Source organism: Haliotis rubra, unplaced genomic scaffold (assembly GCF_003918875.1).
Source record: "Haliotis rubra isolate DU_JTF1 unplaced genomic scaffold, ASM391887v1 Scf20, whole genome shotgun sequence".
NCBI lineage: Eukaryota > Metazoa > Mollusca > Gastropoda > Lepetellida > Haliotidae > Haliotis > Haliotis rubra.
This window is the reverse complement of record NW_025766003.1, coordinates 1671305-1689211: the sequence shown is the minus strand read 5'-3', so window position 1 is coordinate 1689211 and position 17907 is coordinate 1671305. Positions and strand designations below refer to the sequence as shown.

General features: G+C 37.8%; 1 protein-coding gene across 3 annotated transcripts in view; it reads right to left on the bottom strand.

Moving 5' to 3' along the window:
• Window positions 1-17907, bottom strand: part of LOC124275568 (cleavage and polyadenylation specificity factor subunit 2-like) — a 188458-nt gene that overhangs the window by 11117 nt on the left and 159434 nt on the right. For all 3 annotated transcript variants that reach the window (XM_046711149.1, XM_046711151.1, XM_046711152.1), the window contains 2 exons: window positions 12817-12871; window positions 7436-7469 (listed from right to left, as the gene is read on the bottom strand). In XM_046711149.1, the coding sequence (XP_046567105.1) occupies window positions 7436-7469; window positions 12817-12871 (89 nt within the window). The remainder of the gene's footprint in view (window positions 1-7435; window positions 7470-12816; window positions 12872-17907) is intronic.

The following is a 17907-nucleotide window of genomic DNA, read 5'->3' as shown; positions in this document are numbered from 1 at the left end:
GTAAACAACACCATCAAATGAGTCATTTGAAGACATTTCAATGTACGTCACTTTGTACAATGTAAATCGGTTTCTTAATAAGCATTGCACACTGAAAAGAAACATAATACCTTTGGAAAAGTCATACAAGGATGGAGGCATACAATGATATCAATATGTAAATATCAATATCATCAAACTGCACTTTCAAAAATGACTTATTCATAGAAATACACAGGGGTCTATGAATTTAATGGAAGATACAGGCAAACTTCAAAGAAGCAATGCTTTTAAAATCTGCAGCCATCACGAATGAATCAAATATCAGTTCTGATTCTAATAAGAGTCTTCAACAAGATCAGAAACTGTTCTATTATTTGAATGTGATCATTTTTAATAATTGAGTTTATTTTCACAAACCTTATCTTGGATGACTTCAATATTAAATTCCTTGGAAATTAAAGATGACTTTTGACAGAAATCAACCATAGTGTACCGTATATTACCGTAGATAAGCCGATCCCATAGATAAGCCGACCCCCTAGCTTGACCCTTGAAATGAGTGTCAAAATGGTATGTTTCGTACATAAGCCGACCCCCCGCGATGAGTCGCGGCCCAACTCACACCACTAGACACCTGATAGTAATGGATGTAACATCTGGATGTTCTGGATGTAAAACGTAAGTATGTTTGGTGAAAATAGTATCTACCGGGTAATAAAGATTATACTGACCATTATTCAGGAAACCCGTGTTTGTTTTCTTTCTTATAATCCCAACGTTCACTGTAATAGGAAACCCTGATGCTGCTAATTTTGCTGAATATGACATCATAATGTTAAGTTACACGGGCAGGACTGAGGACAGTGCTATAACCTACACTAATGCCAAGGTGAGCTAAACAAGAAGACAAATAAAAGTGAGTGATATTTCCTTGACAAATAAATCTGAGTATAAAATCGATGTATGTATTTGTGCATGCGTGCAGGCGGATTTCAATGAAATAAAAGGACTGACGACCATGCTATAACCTACACTGGTGCCAAGGTGAGCTTAACAAGAAGACATACCTTGACATTTTAAATCTGAGCATAAAATAAATAATTGTATATGTGTGTGCGTGTGGGCGGATTTCACTGAAAATAATATTTACACTTTAACAAAATTGGGATGTGTCGTTATTGATTGGAACAATTATGTGAAATGTCGTCTTCATTGCTTTTTGTAATGTTTTCTCTAGCTGATGCATGTTGTACACAATCAAGCTTACTTTTCTTTCAATCTGGTGAACTAAAAATGCATTTGACAAAAAAAACATGAATCTGGGCGGATCATAACAACATATAGCTTTAAAATATCCACATTTCACCTCTGAACCAAACAGTCCAGATTCTTATTCAATTAACACATGTTTAAAAAAAACCCACTGCTATTATGTAATTCACTGGGATATCAATTAATCTCCATTTTAAACATTTTTATCAGTTCACAGAAATAAGATAACAGGAAGCATAAAACAAACAAATGGAGTGATTCCTTGTCCTACATGTCTTGTTATTTGCTCCAAATCAATCTAAATACTCCCACCAATCACTCAACGTGGGGAAAATGCAAGCTTTCAAAGCTCCAATTAGCCAAAATAATTTGCAGATCCTTCCACCTCATCCAGGCATTGTTAACAGACTTGGGTTATGTGATTACTGTTTGATACTGAGATGGAGTTATTTCAATCCAATTCTGATTTTTTGGGCAATTTGTAAGGCTGTAAATATCCAATAAGGGTCAAAGGAGGCTGGTATTTCTTTATCAGGTAATGCTGTGAAAAACTCATTCTAGCTCTTGGTTCTTAAATGAATTCCAACCGATGTAAAAAACATGTGAAGGGCTTCCAACATCCTGAGAGGAATGCTAAATATATTTCAGATGAAAGAAATGTTTTCTTCATTGAAGTGAGAAAAACATTCCCCACAAAATCATGCTTCTTGTGTATTGTTTTTTAAGGAAAATGTCCTTAAGCTAATTTTACCATTGTCTAATGTCGTCTTTGGATTAGAAACTTAAAGAGAAAAAGAGGACAAAAAATATAATGTTTGAAGTAATTTGCTGTTTGAAGTTAAATCAGATAACCACAGTCAATTAAACGGCAATATTTAATCTTTCTTGACTATGTAAAAGAAAAGAAGACATGAAGATGTTTTTGTCATAAAGTCTTCACACTGAACAGCTGACGAGGTCAGTAGATTTTCAATGGAACATTAAAGGCAAAAGATACCTTAAGAAGGTTTCATCTTAGTGTTTTGCATCATGACCCTGTGATAGACTTCCATTTTTGAAGGGTAATGGAGAAAGGTTCACCCCAATCTGCTGCATCTGATGATACTCATGGCAGCCACTTTTAGGATTTCATAGCTTGAGTATTAGTTTGGCACACATGCTCAGAGAAACTTGCAAAAGTCCAATCAATCCTATCAGATGTCAGACCCGATTCCTGGTCACACATCCAAACGTTTCCCATTAGAACCTTAACCTGTCAAAAATTTGTTTGTTTGTTGCTTTAAACGCCACACTCATCATTTTTCCAGCAATATGGCGATGGTCTGTAAATAGAGTTTGAACCAGAAAATCCAGTGATCAACATCATGAGTATCGGTCAGTATAATTGTTATGACATGTGTCAACCATGTCTGACCACCTAATCAAGTTAGTCACCATTTATGACAAGCATGGGTTCCTGAAGACCAATTCTAAACCGGATCTTCACAGGAATCCTGTAAACACTCTTTCCCATTAGAATTTCCCCCTACGAAGTCTGATTTGTGTGTTATTTATGCAACACTATATATGATGGTGGTCTGTAAATAACGGTCAGGACCAAACAATCCTGTGACTGACATGAGCAACTGGGATACAATGTGATGACATGCACCATAACCATGCATTACCACCCGATAACATCCGCTTGTGACAAGCATGGGCTGCTGCTGAAGACCAATTCTGACATGCACCACAACCATGCATGACCACCAGATAACATTCTCTTGAAACAAGCATGGGCTGCTGCTGGAGACCAATTCTGACATGCACCACAACCATGCATGACCACCAGATAACATTCTCTTGTGACAAGCATGGGCTGCTGAAGACCAATTCTGACATGTGTCTCCACTGTTCATCTTATCAACTATTCTTGTCACAAAACTCCCACCTTCCTGTCTGAAGTCCAAGCCCTTTCCTGTGAGATGTGTTTGAAAGAAGGTCCCCACTCTCTCCTGAATTGTACTTTCAAACATTCTATACTACAAGCAACCAACTAAAGTATCAATAATCACACTGACAGACAACAAAATTAATGCTGTAAAGTCCTGAATCCAAACAAAACATAAATACACCCAAGTCGTCAACTGCCTGGGGGCCAACTAGTACACATGATCCCCGATCATGTATTTGACACTCAGAGTCTTGGGCCTCGTATAATGTTAGATATTGTAAAACTTCATGACATCCAGACAAGCAATTTCTACAATCTACTCCAACTGTCCCTGGGGGCTCATACAGCATTCCTTAATGACAGAAAAAGAGAGGTGGAAGAAACAAGATGCTGGTTGACTTTCAATGACTGGTAGGTGATAATGTAGATGTCTCAGTAGGGACTTGTAACAAGTCTCATCAAGTACTTTGTGGCTTTAAACAAAGGAAAGAAATTACAATATCAGTTCCTCATGAGACATTTGAACCTCTGACTTAATTTACGCTCCATATAATCAGGAAATAGGGTAAAACATTCACGATTATTTTCGTCACAGGCCCTGAATCTTGCTTGTTATTGTGAAACAAGTTCTACTTATTTTTAGGGAGCTTAATTTGGTTAAGGGCCAGAAGTGCCTTAAAATGCTCTGTGGTTCTTTGATCACTTTCAAGCTGGGCATAGATATTGCCAGCACGAAGTGTGAATTGTTTAGTGCATTATAAACTGTGTAAGTATGGTTTTATGTCACCTTTTAGCAATATCACAGCAGTGGATACCAGAAATGGACTTCACATATTATACCCATGTGGGAACTTGAACCTGGGTCTTCAGCAAACACTGTAACCACCAGGCTGCCACAGTGCTCTATTATACTTAAAGACCACAAATCAAGGTTGGCATACAGATTTCAATGAGGCCTTTCGATACATTTTCTAATGGATACATTGCAGGTGATTCTGTGGCACTTGATTAAAAGCAATCATTTTTTAGATGTCAGACATATGAGACCACATGGAGAAATATTAACACACCAAAAAACACACCATATGTATGTTCTGACACCAAGAAAGATAGTGAACTGCAGCTATGTTGTGATATGAAGTTGGTTTATGTCAACAAAGGTGAGGTGTGGTGAAATTGGGTTTTACGTCGTAAGTGAGAATATTTTGCTCACATGACGACGTGCATGCGTGTGTATGTGTATGTGCGGCTGCTTGTACTAGTCAAGACTTAAGCTGGTTTTATATTACTAGCCCACTGAGATACCATGCTGCAGTGAAGCATGAATACCCCACTCAGACACATTATACTGACTCCGAGCCAACCAGTCCTTGTTGTACCCATTAATGCCGAGCGCCAGGCAGGGACCAACAAGTAACATATTTTAACGTCTTTTGGTATGACGCGGTCGGGGATCGAACCCGCGACCTTCCGCACTCCGGGCGGACGCTCTAACCACTACACCACAGAGGCGGTCATGTCAACAAAGACACATACTTTATCAATATGACTGTCAAAGAGGCTATTTTGAAAATTAGATAAAATTTACCAGAACAAGTTTTTGTATCATCATTGGTGGGAACATATGTGCCAAGAACTTTTTCAGAAGATGCACACCCACACTGCTTTAAGCACAACGGACAACAGACAAGCAGACCATGAGTGGTGGCTCAAAAATAAATTAGTCTTTGTTAATGCTAAATCTTAGTGTTATTGTTTCAGTGCATAGAAAATTATACACCAGATAGTCTGATCATATATCATTATTCAATTCTTGATTAGTAAACATATGTTTTACATTACTAATAAAATAATTAACTGTCCCTAGACAACATCAGTACACAAGTGCCTACACAGAAACAATGCTGAACTTTCTAAGAGTCAAGAGGACTTGTGGAAACCTTATCATCCATATTCGTCTTTATTCAGATTTCTCCATCAGTTATGTTCCAGAATAATATGAACACTTCCTGTGTGTTTGTCCCCTTTTTAACATTTATGAACTGTAATTAGCCCTTGACATCTTTACCCCGTGTAACCCACAGCCAAGCCAATATTCCCTGTTGGTCTCTTTATCACCAGTAGCATCCAATTTCCTTGCATATTTTTTGTTCATAATATTTTGTCTCCCAGCTACATTCCATGCCAGAACACAATATCCGTTCTGCCGCTTTGCTCCACGCCAAACACTGTTGCCTGATTTCTGGAGGTTTTTATACAAAATATGTCATACATTAGATTTTGGACATTGCTGTTGGCTCTTAATATGTCATTCATCAAAATTATGAATTTGCTGTTGGGTTTTCATCAGCAAGGCTAAATGAAGTTTCATATTGAATTCTCAAAACTATTTTCAAACAAAATTTGATGAAGGACAAGGTACGATAATTAGTCCCCTTTTTGATCAATAGGATCTGCTAAAACTTCAAAAGACACACAATCACTATGAAATTCATCAAAAGATTTCACATACTGAGTATCAACACTTACACTCACCTGTTTTTTGACTTATTGCAATAGTAAACGTAGAGGTTAGATGAAGATGTATCCAAAAGGCTGATTATATTTAGGTTTCTATTCACATAGGTTTCTATTGGACAGCAGCAAATCATACACCAAAAATGATTTTCTTTGGTGAAACACAGAAAAAAAAATTAGTGCCATATCCTGACTACTACTCACCTGAATATGTCATATAAAGTATAAACAGTATGAAGTTCCAGCTATTTGGTAGCGGTCTGTAAATAACCACCTGATCCGGCCAGTCGCCTCTTACAACAAGCATGGGTTACTGAAGATCAATTCTAACCCAGATCTTTATGGGTAGAATAAAGTTTGAAGAAAAACAGACACAACAGATGTCTGCCAGTACTGATCTATAATACCTCCTGCATAATTTCCAAAGATAATTGGAAAATTCATTAATTAAACAAAACATGTGAGAGAATTGGATGAACAGTGAGTTCCATCACAACCTGTGAGTATAAGGTTATAAGGAATTATGTCTTAAGTCCCTGAATGCAGAATATTTTTCAGAAATCAAGATGTCATGTTCACCAATTAAAAGATATGTTCACTTGGGGCAGATATCTCATTACACACCTCGGATGACATGGAAATGTGATTACGCTTCTTATTAATATGTATTTTGTAGCCTCAAGAGACTTCTAACTGACAGTGAGTTTCAAGTACCTCCACAAGGAGGGTACTTCTTGCTGAGTTGATCTGATCATGCACTGGAAAGTAGGCATAAGACCAGAAATAGTCCACCAGCAGCCCTTAAATATACAAACACTCAAATATCCTACGCATATTTACAGAGCAAGCGTATTTTTAGCTTGAAGTGGGTGCCAGCCCTCCTGACATAATTAGTTTGTTGTTAAATGTCAAATCATTCCAGCTGACAGAATATGTGACCATAATTCTTGACATGTTGAGCAGTCATATTTAGGAAAATTATCATAACATGATATGCTAAACCATTAGTCTGGGTGTGACATAAATCAATGACTATTGAAATAGCACTGCAACAGTATTATACTAACTTAATGGTTTGGTGTTTATGTTAATCAATGTAATAGAAATGAACAAGATACAGCAGACAATGTCAAAAGTTGGGTTATTTGGTTGTGGCTACTCAAAACACAGGGAATACAATAATAAGTCATAATAATGCTAGCAAATCTACACGCAGCAGTAAGGAAATTCCACATTACAAAAAGTAGGTCATTGACATTTAATGTTTAAGGGAAAATCTGACCGAGATCTGAACACATGATCAGTGGATTACAACAAATCACAACAAATTATCTTAGATTAATAATCCACCATTTACCTACTTACTAGTCATTTACAGACAATAACCTAGCACATTAAGCTGAGATTCAATGCTTTTTGAGCAAGTATACGTGTAGGATATAACCAAAACACTTAATCTGAGAGAAAAATTTCATTTGTGATATTTGTATAGATCATAATAACAGTAAGTGTCCATCCACCTCTCTCTGAGACTTAACACTGAACCTGTCCCACACTCTCAGTTTAGAGAACTCAGAATTTGCTTATTCATGGTCGGGATACCAGAGCATGTGCTTCCCACATGTACCCTGATGGGGGGAATCAAACCCATGACTTTGGTGTCACTAGCAAACACTTCATCCACTGGGCTACTCCTTTACCTGTCACTTGGGAAGAGTGTCATACACCTACCTTGCATAGTGTCATCAGCAGTTGCCGTCTCATTCTGAAAGCAATTAGAGACAAATATCACACACTTTGTAAAACTTTCAATGTTAATAAAAGTACACAGTATCAGACAGATGACATAAAAAAACCATTTCTGTTATTTCTAGAATTACAAAAAGCACAAAACAATTCCAAATGTCACATACTAAAGCTAAATGAAACAAAAGTCACAGCTATTTATACCATTGTTAAAAATGTTAATCAAAGTGAATATTTTTAAACCACAAAACTCTTTCGTTATTTCTTTTTCTGGAGATTTAGAGTTAATCAAAGTTTAACTGCGCTCTAAAGATCTGTAATAATATCAAATCAAAACCTATCAAACCTTTTTATCAAATCCAGCCCAGCACCAAAGTAAGGTATGCATACTTTTGTCATTTTAAAACAAGTGAGGTTAGTTTGTCCCTATCAGTGGTTGAACAGAAACAAGAATGGTCATTCTGTAATACAATCCAGTTCTGTTATCATCACTAATTATTAGTTGTACATTACCCAGTACAATTGTTTATTCAATATGACCTGAGTTCATATATTGTTGGGTATAAAATCACACTGAACCAAACACAACCATAAAAAACAGGAAGTACTTGAGCACCACTGCACAACAGAATCTGAACTTGGTATCAAGTATGTTTTAAAAAAAAAAATTAACAATCATAAACAAATCTTTATAGAAAACAAAGTCTGTTGTCAAATTCTGATTAAACCATAAACATGCGTGAGTTCAGTTTTACGCCTCTTGTAGCAATATTCCAGTAATATCATGGCAGGGGACACCAGAAATGGGCGTCACACATTGTACCCATGTGGGGAATTGAACCCGGGTCTTCGGCGTGACGAGCGAACGCTTTAACCACTAGGCTAACCCACCACCAATATCATAAACATGCCAAACAGTAATAATACAAGGTGTTCGTGAAAAGTTGGGTGTATCCTAAACCATCAGTCAGAAACATGTGATACTTAACTATTTTTAAGGTGTATATTTCCCCTCCCATCGTCCAGTTGAACAGATTCCCGAAATAACCATATCATGACAACACATGGCGGCGTGGCTAAGTCAATCAACTATATGATACTGAAGTGATCAAAGATAACTTATCTGATGGACAATTCTATTTTCTGCCCTTACCAGAAATAATTTGCCAATAACTCTTACATACACTGTCAAGATGCCTATCTTAAAAAGCTATAGAACACTTTGAAAGTATCAGTATTCTGTGCAGACACAACATTTGCTTGTTATGGACAATGACCATGATTGGTTAACGGGCACCTGGTGATCATGAAGGGGTAATTAAAGTGGCGCTGGTGAATGTTGGAGTATAGTTGCCCTAATAAGCCTTTGTTTCTACATGTATCTACTGTTCCTGAAACTTACGGAGTCATCAGAGGTGTCATGATATGCCTCACTGTGTATCCATATATACTCTTAAAAAAAAGAAACGCAAAAGGGATATGTTTCTGGTTTTAAAGAGAAACATATGTAATAACGTTACAAGCTCACAGTATGCCATGTTACACGTGTTGAGGCACTGATTGTCAGAAAAAAATGACAATAAAATTTGTTTGAGAGATCTTCATGTTCTGCACGTACGACATGAGCAAAATCCCTATAAAAGTGACGGGTTTTCGGTTTCCATTGCACAGTGTTAAGCCACCGACACGCAATACAGTCATGCCCAGACTGAATGAAGCACAACGCAACAACGCCATTAGTCGCTTGGAAGCAGGTGAATCTCGATCAGATATTGCCAGACTGTGAATGTCCTCCCAAGCACCATCAAAAGGCTATGGAATCGTCACCAACAACATGGATCAACTCGTGACCATCCCAGATCCGGCAGACCTCATGTGACCACGCCCGCACAAGATAGCTACATCCGGTTACGTCACTTTCGGAAAGGACCACCACCGCGACGGCTTATGCCTCAACCTTCTACGAGATGCAGGAATCCGACCTCGACATCCGGTCAGAGGCGTCATCCTCACCCAGCAACATCGTCAAGCACGGCTGCAGTGGTCTTGGGCACATCGGGTATGGCCTCATCTACGATGGAGGCGTGTTTGGTTCAGCGATGAATCACGTTTTATGTTTCGTAGGCAGGATGGAAGGACCCGTGTTTACCGTCGGCGAGGTGAACGTTTTGCAGCAAACTGTGTGCAGGAAGATTTGGTGGTGATAGTGTCATGATGTGGGGTGCCATCACCTTCAATGCCAGAACAGACCTTGTGCACATTCGATGGAATCTTATGGCTCAACGATATGTCGACGAGATTCTTAGGCCCCATGTGCAACCCATCATGGTGAATGTCAACGACGTTTTTCAGCAGGACAACGCCCGTCCTCACACAGCCCGACTCACCACTGCCTTCTTGAGAAACCACAACATCAACATTCTACCCTGACCCTCCAGATCACCAGATTTAAACCCCATTGAACATCTTTGGGACGAGTGATACTTGTTATTGACGTTGTGTGAGGTTAAACTTCACCTAGTGACCGTGGACTTCACCTTTGCAGACTTTGGATGTTCTTCAGTGCATGTGCAAAGTTTTACAAATGTCATACAGAACTACCCGGAATAAACTTGTTCACAATTTGCCTTTTGCGTTTCTTTTTTTGAAGAGTTTATATCAATCTTCTAAACTCAAAAAGACTACTGTGAGCATTTAACAGCTAAAACGTTGACCCAATTTTGCTACAAATGTGAACTGAATTAAACTAATAGTAAATGTAAATATATAGAAAACAATTTTGTATGGATCAAGCAGAATAGCTAAAAGTAGTGACAAAACATGTAATACATGTATATATATAAGAAAATTTTGCTCTACCTCACATATAATAATGAAGTACAGTTTTGTCTGGAACTATTATAGTGCTTTGAAGTTTTAATAGATCAGAGCAAAAACATATTTCATTACATTCTAAATGGGGTGGAGCAAACTTGACGACTTTTCTCAAATAACCAATTTCCCCAAGACTAATCTTGTGTTTCGTGGGAGGTGAGGTGAAATGGGGTTTCACGTTGCACTTAAGAATATTTCGCTCATATGACGACGTGCATGCATATGTATGTGTGGCTGCTTGTACTAACCCAGACTTAAGTTGGTTTTATAGTGCTAGTTCACTGAGATACCATGCCACATTTAAGCATGAATACCCCACTCAGACACATTACACTGACTCCGAGCCGACCAGTCCTTGTTGTACTCATTAATGCTAAGCGCCAGGCAGGGACCAACAAGCACCATATTTTAACGTCTTTTGGTATGATGTGGCCGGGGATCGACCCCACGACCTTCCGCTCTCACCACTACACGATGGAGGCGGTTAGAGGCGGTTGTGTTTCATGGGAGATTCAGTTAAAAGATAAACCTACTGTGTTTTGAAATTTGAAGCAGTCCCACTGTAGAGCATCCTCTACATCTCCAGGGCCCGGATGTTGGTTTACACTAATACCTGGACCAATTCCGGTGGTTCTCGCAATCTCAAATTACCTGGGTACTCCATTTCCATTTGCCAATTTGACTGGCTATACTACCAGGTCTTACATACCAATCAGAAGGTGAACTGATGTTTGGTTGGCCATATCAATAACATCATGGCCAGTCCCGCTGATCATAGTTGAACTTGTGAGAAATTCAACTTTGAAAAACTGACTGACACGCTGAAGAAGGTAATAAAAATCTTTATCATGGATGGGATGATTTCATGTCCATCATGGCTTTGAGTTCCAGGTAGTATTAGTTACCTCCCTTACCCTTTCACTTATGCTGACATTTGATTGGTCGGTAAAATGCTAATGAAAATCAAAGGCAGGTAATTTGTGATGACAAGAACCCCAGGAATTGATCCAGGGGAAGGTTAAAATATGCTAATCCTTGAGACACAGAAGGTGACCATAGAACTGTCTCCCGTAAGTGTGTCAGAAACAAAAGATAATGGATTTGAATCCACGATTCTATTTCCAGGTTTGGGAGCTACATACTTGCTCTTGTGGTTTCACCAAAGTTGCAAACATAAAATCCCTGAATCACTTTCTGATGTCTTCCCAAATAAGTGAGTGAGTGAGTTTAGTTTTACGCCTTACTCCGCAATAATCCAGCTATATGGTGGCGGTCTGTAAATAATCGAGTCTGGACCAGACAATCCAGTGATCAATAGCATGAGCATCAATCTGCGCAGTTGGGAACCGATGACATGTGTCAACCAAGTCAGCGAGCCTGACCACCCGATCCCGTTAGTCGCCTTTTATGACAAGCATGGGTTACTGAAGATCAATATTTTAACCTGTACCTTCACGGTTATCTTCTCAAATGAAGCTGTTATATAACTGAAATACTGTGCTAAGATGTGTTAAACCATACGTCCTCGCTGACTGTGTCCTACCTAGGTTTCATCATGAGATAACATGTATATACAGTCAAGTTCACAAACCAAACAATGTCACATCAGCATGTATCACAATCTATGTTGTTCATCTCTGCACTTATCAATATTTAAGTCACAGGATAATGGCCTGATAGTAATTAACAAATAGATGAGTTTTTTTCATCTGTTTTTTTTGGCCTGATGTAATGTATTATTTGTCAAGCCATTCCAAGATGACATCTCTAAAATGTTTTGAGACACAGAAGTGCTTAAATGACAATGTAATGTGGTTTAAATGAAAAGGCTGAGGCACCTTGCCTCATTAGGAGGACTTTGGACTGAAGGTTGGTAATGATGTTTTGACACATGAAATTCACAGCCATTACAGAAAGCTTAAACAGTGCTTAAAACATTAGCTGTATTTGAAAAACAATTTCATCTGACATTTGTTCAACACAGTCAAGGGGATTCAAGTGACAAAACAACATCCCAAACAAACACACACCCACTAGAAAAATTCAATCAATAATGTAATTATTTCTGAAGTTTTTTTGCTTCAATATTGACATAAAGAACGTTTGAGAATTGAAATAGAACTCAACTTGAGACATCTGATTGATGTCATTAATTAAATCAATTTCCAAAGGTTATTTCACCACTCTTCTGAGAAGAGCATGCTTGAGGGTTGATTAGTTATAACTGACTGTTCATTTTAAGAAAATAAAAGAAATAATAGAAAAAATAATTTGCAATATTTGTCAACGATTGAACACAATCAATGCTGAAGCTATTTTCAGCTCGGATTCACTTCATCTTAAAATTGGATGTTGGGAAGACAGCATGAATCATGTCCAGTTCACTTTGCTGTGGTGATTCCTGTAAGTTTGATGGTGAATCTACATGCATCATGAGACAATGTTTCTTCAGTATCAAGCCAGCAAGGTACAGTTCAATAAAGCATACTCACAGTTGCCATGTCTTCATCAGGAGCCACCACATCAAGTATTGTGTAATCTTCCAGTCTGGAGAAGACAGAATTGCATCATCAGCATGTGCCATCACAGGGGAGTTTATTGGGCAAATAAAGCAAGGCTGACCACAATGACACAAGTAGATAATAAATTGTAGCTCTGTAACAAAGTGTAGGTACTGTAGCTCACCTTCACATTTGAGCTTTTGTTGGTTTTTGGTTGCTGGGTTGGTTTGTTGTTCAACGCCACACTCAGCAATATTCCAGCTATAAGGCTGCAGTCTGTATATAATCGAGTCTGGACCAGATAATCCAGTGATCAACAGCATGAGCATCGTTCTACGACATGTGTCAAACAAGCCAGCTAGCCTGACCACGCTATCCGTTAGCCACCTCTTACCACAAGCATGGGACACTGAAGACCAATTCTAACCCACATCTTCACAGGTGTTTTGAGCCTTTGTAGCCCTTTTGTTTCATGAATATATGAATATATGACAACAAAAGATTATACAATTCTTTCTTTTACTATTTCGGTCAGTAACCTTGCAACTTTAATTCTTTAAATCAAATTTCCTGTACAGATATAATTTTGGGTAATTACTATTTTATTTCTTCGGAGCCTGTGCTACAGACAAAACCAGACAACCAGGGTAGTGCTTGGCCCAAATCAGATGAGTTAGATACAGACAACTTTTGAGAACACAAGCAAGGTTATACTTGAGTTTAAAAAAAGGACAACTGGTACTGGTTTATGTTCCACAAGGATGCTAAGTTAATAATACAACCCTTAAGTGAGTGAGTGAGTGAGTGAGTTTAGTTTTACGCCGCACTCAGCAATATTCCAGCTATATGGCGGCGGTCTGTAAATAATCGAGTCTGGACCAGACAATCCAGTGATCAACAGCATGAGCATCGATCTGCTCAATTGGGAACCTATGACATGTGTCAACCAAGTCAGCGAAACTGACCACCCGATCCCGTTAGTCGCCTCTTACGACAAGATAGTCGCCTTTTTATGGCAAGCACATGGGTTGCTGAAGACCTATTCTACCCCGGATCTTCACGGGTCTCAACCCTTAAGTAGAAACCTTAACTTTTCAAGAAGATTTTTGTGTGACATTTAGTAGCTGTTTCTGTAACTGATAAAAAAGAAGATAACAATAATAATATATCAATTACAGACTTGAATGAACTCTTCATCACTTATGGAGTTAATATGGTAATGTGTTGAGGTGAGCCAGATGGAAGCAAGACGATCCAAAACCAAACAAATCGTGTTGAAAGCGGGTGTTTGCAGATCGATGAAGCAAGTACGATTGATAACATCTGTCCTATGTACATACAGTAGGGTTTGATGATGATTGATTCATCTGTTGATGCATTGCAATTATTGTAAGAACCCTTGACACAGCATCAATGACAAAGAAAACATCAATAGTTGAAGTCAATACCCTGCCTTGCGAGACTACTAGTTGCTTTGATAGATGAGACAAATTACAAAAACTAGAATGTATTTTTATTTGTAAGAACATGCCTTCAGTTATTCCTTTTTGTTTATCTGTTCATGTTGCTCCTTTAACTAGGTGTTTGTCAAGTGAAAAACAATAATGACAAATCACAGCCAGGAAAGATGATGCTTTCATGCAGAAATATTAATTGGCTGCAGAGTTTTTTAAGGGAAACAAACAGTTCCTGTTTAAGAGCTTATCAAAATCATTTCCATGGAAACATTATAATTTTATAAGTGAGTGAGTTTTAATTTAACTTTGCATCTGTGTTATTTCAATCATACAGTGACAACACCTAGTCATATTTAACTTTAAAAAACCCCAGGAAAACAAATTCTAAAATTTTATTTTATAAAGATAACTTGAATTATTTGGAAAGGTAATAGTGGAGCATGTAGTGTTTGCATGTGTATAATATCATGCCAAAATGATCATTATTAGAGTAATAGCTCAAAAGCCTAGAGCTGTCCAAATCGTTTCCATGGAACCATTACTAATGATATTTAGAAAATAATTCAAATATCAAAAGGCACCAGTTGACCTGATGAGTGCATAACGCTGATTTGTTGAAAAACACTGAACAGTTTTCAAGTTTTGGTTCCAAGCATGATGGGAATGCTTTTTTACCCTTTTAAAACACATTAAGAGCAATGGACCATTATATACATCAGAAAAGGCAAATTCTTCCACAAACCAGTCAGAAAAATATTTTTTCCTCAAGTTCAACAAAATGTGTTGCTAAAAGAAATGATTATTTTATTCTTGTTCCAGTGAATTTCTTTTGTAAATCTTGAAGATGTGACTGAAAAAATATTCTTACCATTTGATGGATATGAAATGGTTGTTCTCTATACACTTCACAATGTCTTGGATACTAAATAATTCTAGGAAAAAGTTTAACATGTCGGGCATTGCGTACTATTTTCCCTGACAATGAGGGTACATAAATCAGGAGGAATTAACTATAAAATTGTTAAAACACAAACATACTCCCACAACAAATGTTGCCAAACCACACAGTAGGAACATGTTGCAAAGACAATCCTTTCCTAAAATACTAAAAATATTAAAAAAATTGATATATCTTCAATGTCAAATGTATACCCACAGCTAGCAGTGATTTAACACAAAAGAAATCCCCTTACACACTAAGGCTATCTTAAACAAAATGCAATGTCTGTGAATTTCGTCAAATCGATGTTCAAATAACCATATTTACCCTGCTGGGACAAGACATATATTATGCCCAAAGAAAAAAATTCATGGACTTCAATTTGATTGAATCACACCTTTGAGCTCATGATAGTCTGAATTTTTCTTTTTTTATATCTACATCATATTACAAAATGTAAACTCAGAGACTATAGCTCACCTACTTTAGATCATTTGATAGCTTAGATATTATTTATTTGAAATAATTATTTGAAGAAGGTAATGATCAAAACACTTTTTTCAAATGTAACTCTGTTTAGTTCACCTGGGAAAAGAAAATACATATATAACTACCACTGTTATAATACACTGTCCCTAAATGCTTGGCTAAACATATATGAATTGCATATGAACAGGCAAATGTAGACTGACAATCTTAATGAATATCGTCGTTATTATGGTAATTTCAGTTAGTGGTTGAACACAATGTTGACCACTATATAGAGACGTCATCAAGTTCATGATGTCATAGCATTGTCAGGGCATTTTACAAAATCAACTGTCAAAACAATATCTATGAGATGTTGTTTGATCTGACACGAGCAATAACCGATGTGGAACACAGGTTTGGATGATAAAAGTCATAGGTATAAACCTGTCAAAGAATAATAACCCAGCTGAATCTGTGATTCAAACACATGATATTAGGATCCGTCATAACAAAGGGACAGAACTCTGCACAACGACATGCAGGAACCACAGTACCAGTTAAACATCAAAATCCAAAAGTTTCAGAGCTTCAAGACTTCTGTAAGAGTTATTTATCCATGTTCAGATGCCAGCTGATAGAGGAACATTATTGTAACATTGCTCATTAACATAACTGATAAGGAAAAAAACCCAAAGCTGAATGATGAATCTAGATATTGCTGCACACCATCACAATTGATGGGAAATGAGCGATCATATTTCACAGTGTCTCAGATGGTTTTATACCATGAGAAAAGTCTGAAAGTTTACACCAAACAGCCAAGTACGAAACAAACTCACATGAAGCTTCAGTCACAGTGAGCTAAAAGCATTAGCAGTTCACTCACAATCTGAAACACAAAACTAGTTTTTTGTTAAACCTTTGGGAGTCAAGTGACAGGATCTGAACTCATTCCAATATCTCAGAGCATTTCCATCCAACACCAAGACAGCCTTCATTATGAGAATAATGATATATATCACATTACATAAAGATTGCCTAAAGATACGAAGCCAAGGTCGCAACCTTGCTGTCAGTGAAAAACCCCTCAAAATATACATCTTGAGGTTCCCTTGCACTGCAAAAACCCCATATGATGTTACTAATGTTTGTAGAGGGAACACTGTCAGTGGTTTCGGTTACAATCAATGGAACATGATGCCTGCAGGGTCAATGTGATATGCTTATGACTATCATTTCAAGCTTCCAATAACAGTATGCAGGCAGTCTTGGAGCGTATCCATCAAACTCAGCAGTGTGAAATCTGTTTTCAAGGACATTTTTGTTCATGAAAACACAGGCCAGTCATCTAAAGTCAGATGAAAATATTTCAACTTTAACCAGGAAATCCAAAAGTTTCAGAGCTTCAAGATTTCTGTTACAGTTCTTTATCCATGTCAGCTGATAGAGGGACATTATTGTAACATCGCTCATTAACATAACTGATAAGGAAGACTGACTGACTGAAGACTGACTGACTGACTGACTGACTGACTGACTGACTGACTGACTGACTGAGTTTGGTTTTACGCCGCTTTTAGCAATATTCCAGCAACATCATGGCGGGGTCCACCAGAAATGGGCTTCACACATTGTACCCATGTGGGGATTCGAACCCTGGTCTTCAGTGTGACAAGCCACTAGGCTACCCCACCGCCCTGATAAGGAAGTCATTATGAGGGGTTGTTTGTTCCTCTTGGAATTATAGCCATTTCAAGAACTGTTTCGTACAACTGCAGCACTTTTAAAAGCATTTATTTGAGAGGGTCGCAGATGTCTGAGGGCCAGTATAGGTGTATCTTGGGCGTGCCAGATCCTATCCTCAAGGTTTTGAAAAGTGATACACTGGAAAAATCTTTAAGTGAAAGTATTATTTTGAAGAGACAGCACCTTTGTTGAAAGACAGACATGAGTCAAAACTTGGGCTCTGTTTTATCATAGAGATCTCCACTTTTGATAGAACTTCACTCTTTGAGAAAAAATATATCAACTTACTACCACACTGAGACTCTCATGCAGTTTAGAAGCTATTATTTGCTAAAAGCAGGCATGTTGTCCAAAACCTATTCACAATATTGGCTGACAAAAGTAAAGGCTGTTTTGTCCTTTGGATGGTGTTCCCTATAAAAACCTCCATACATGAAGCTACTCCACTCTTTGTTATGGACGCACTCC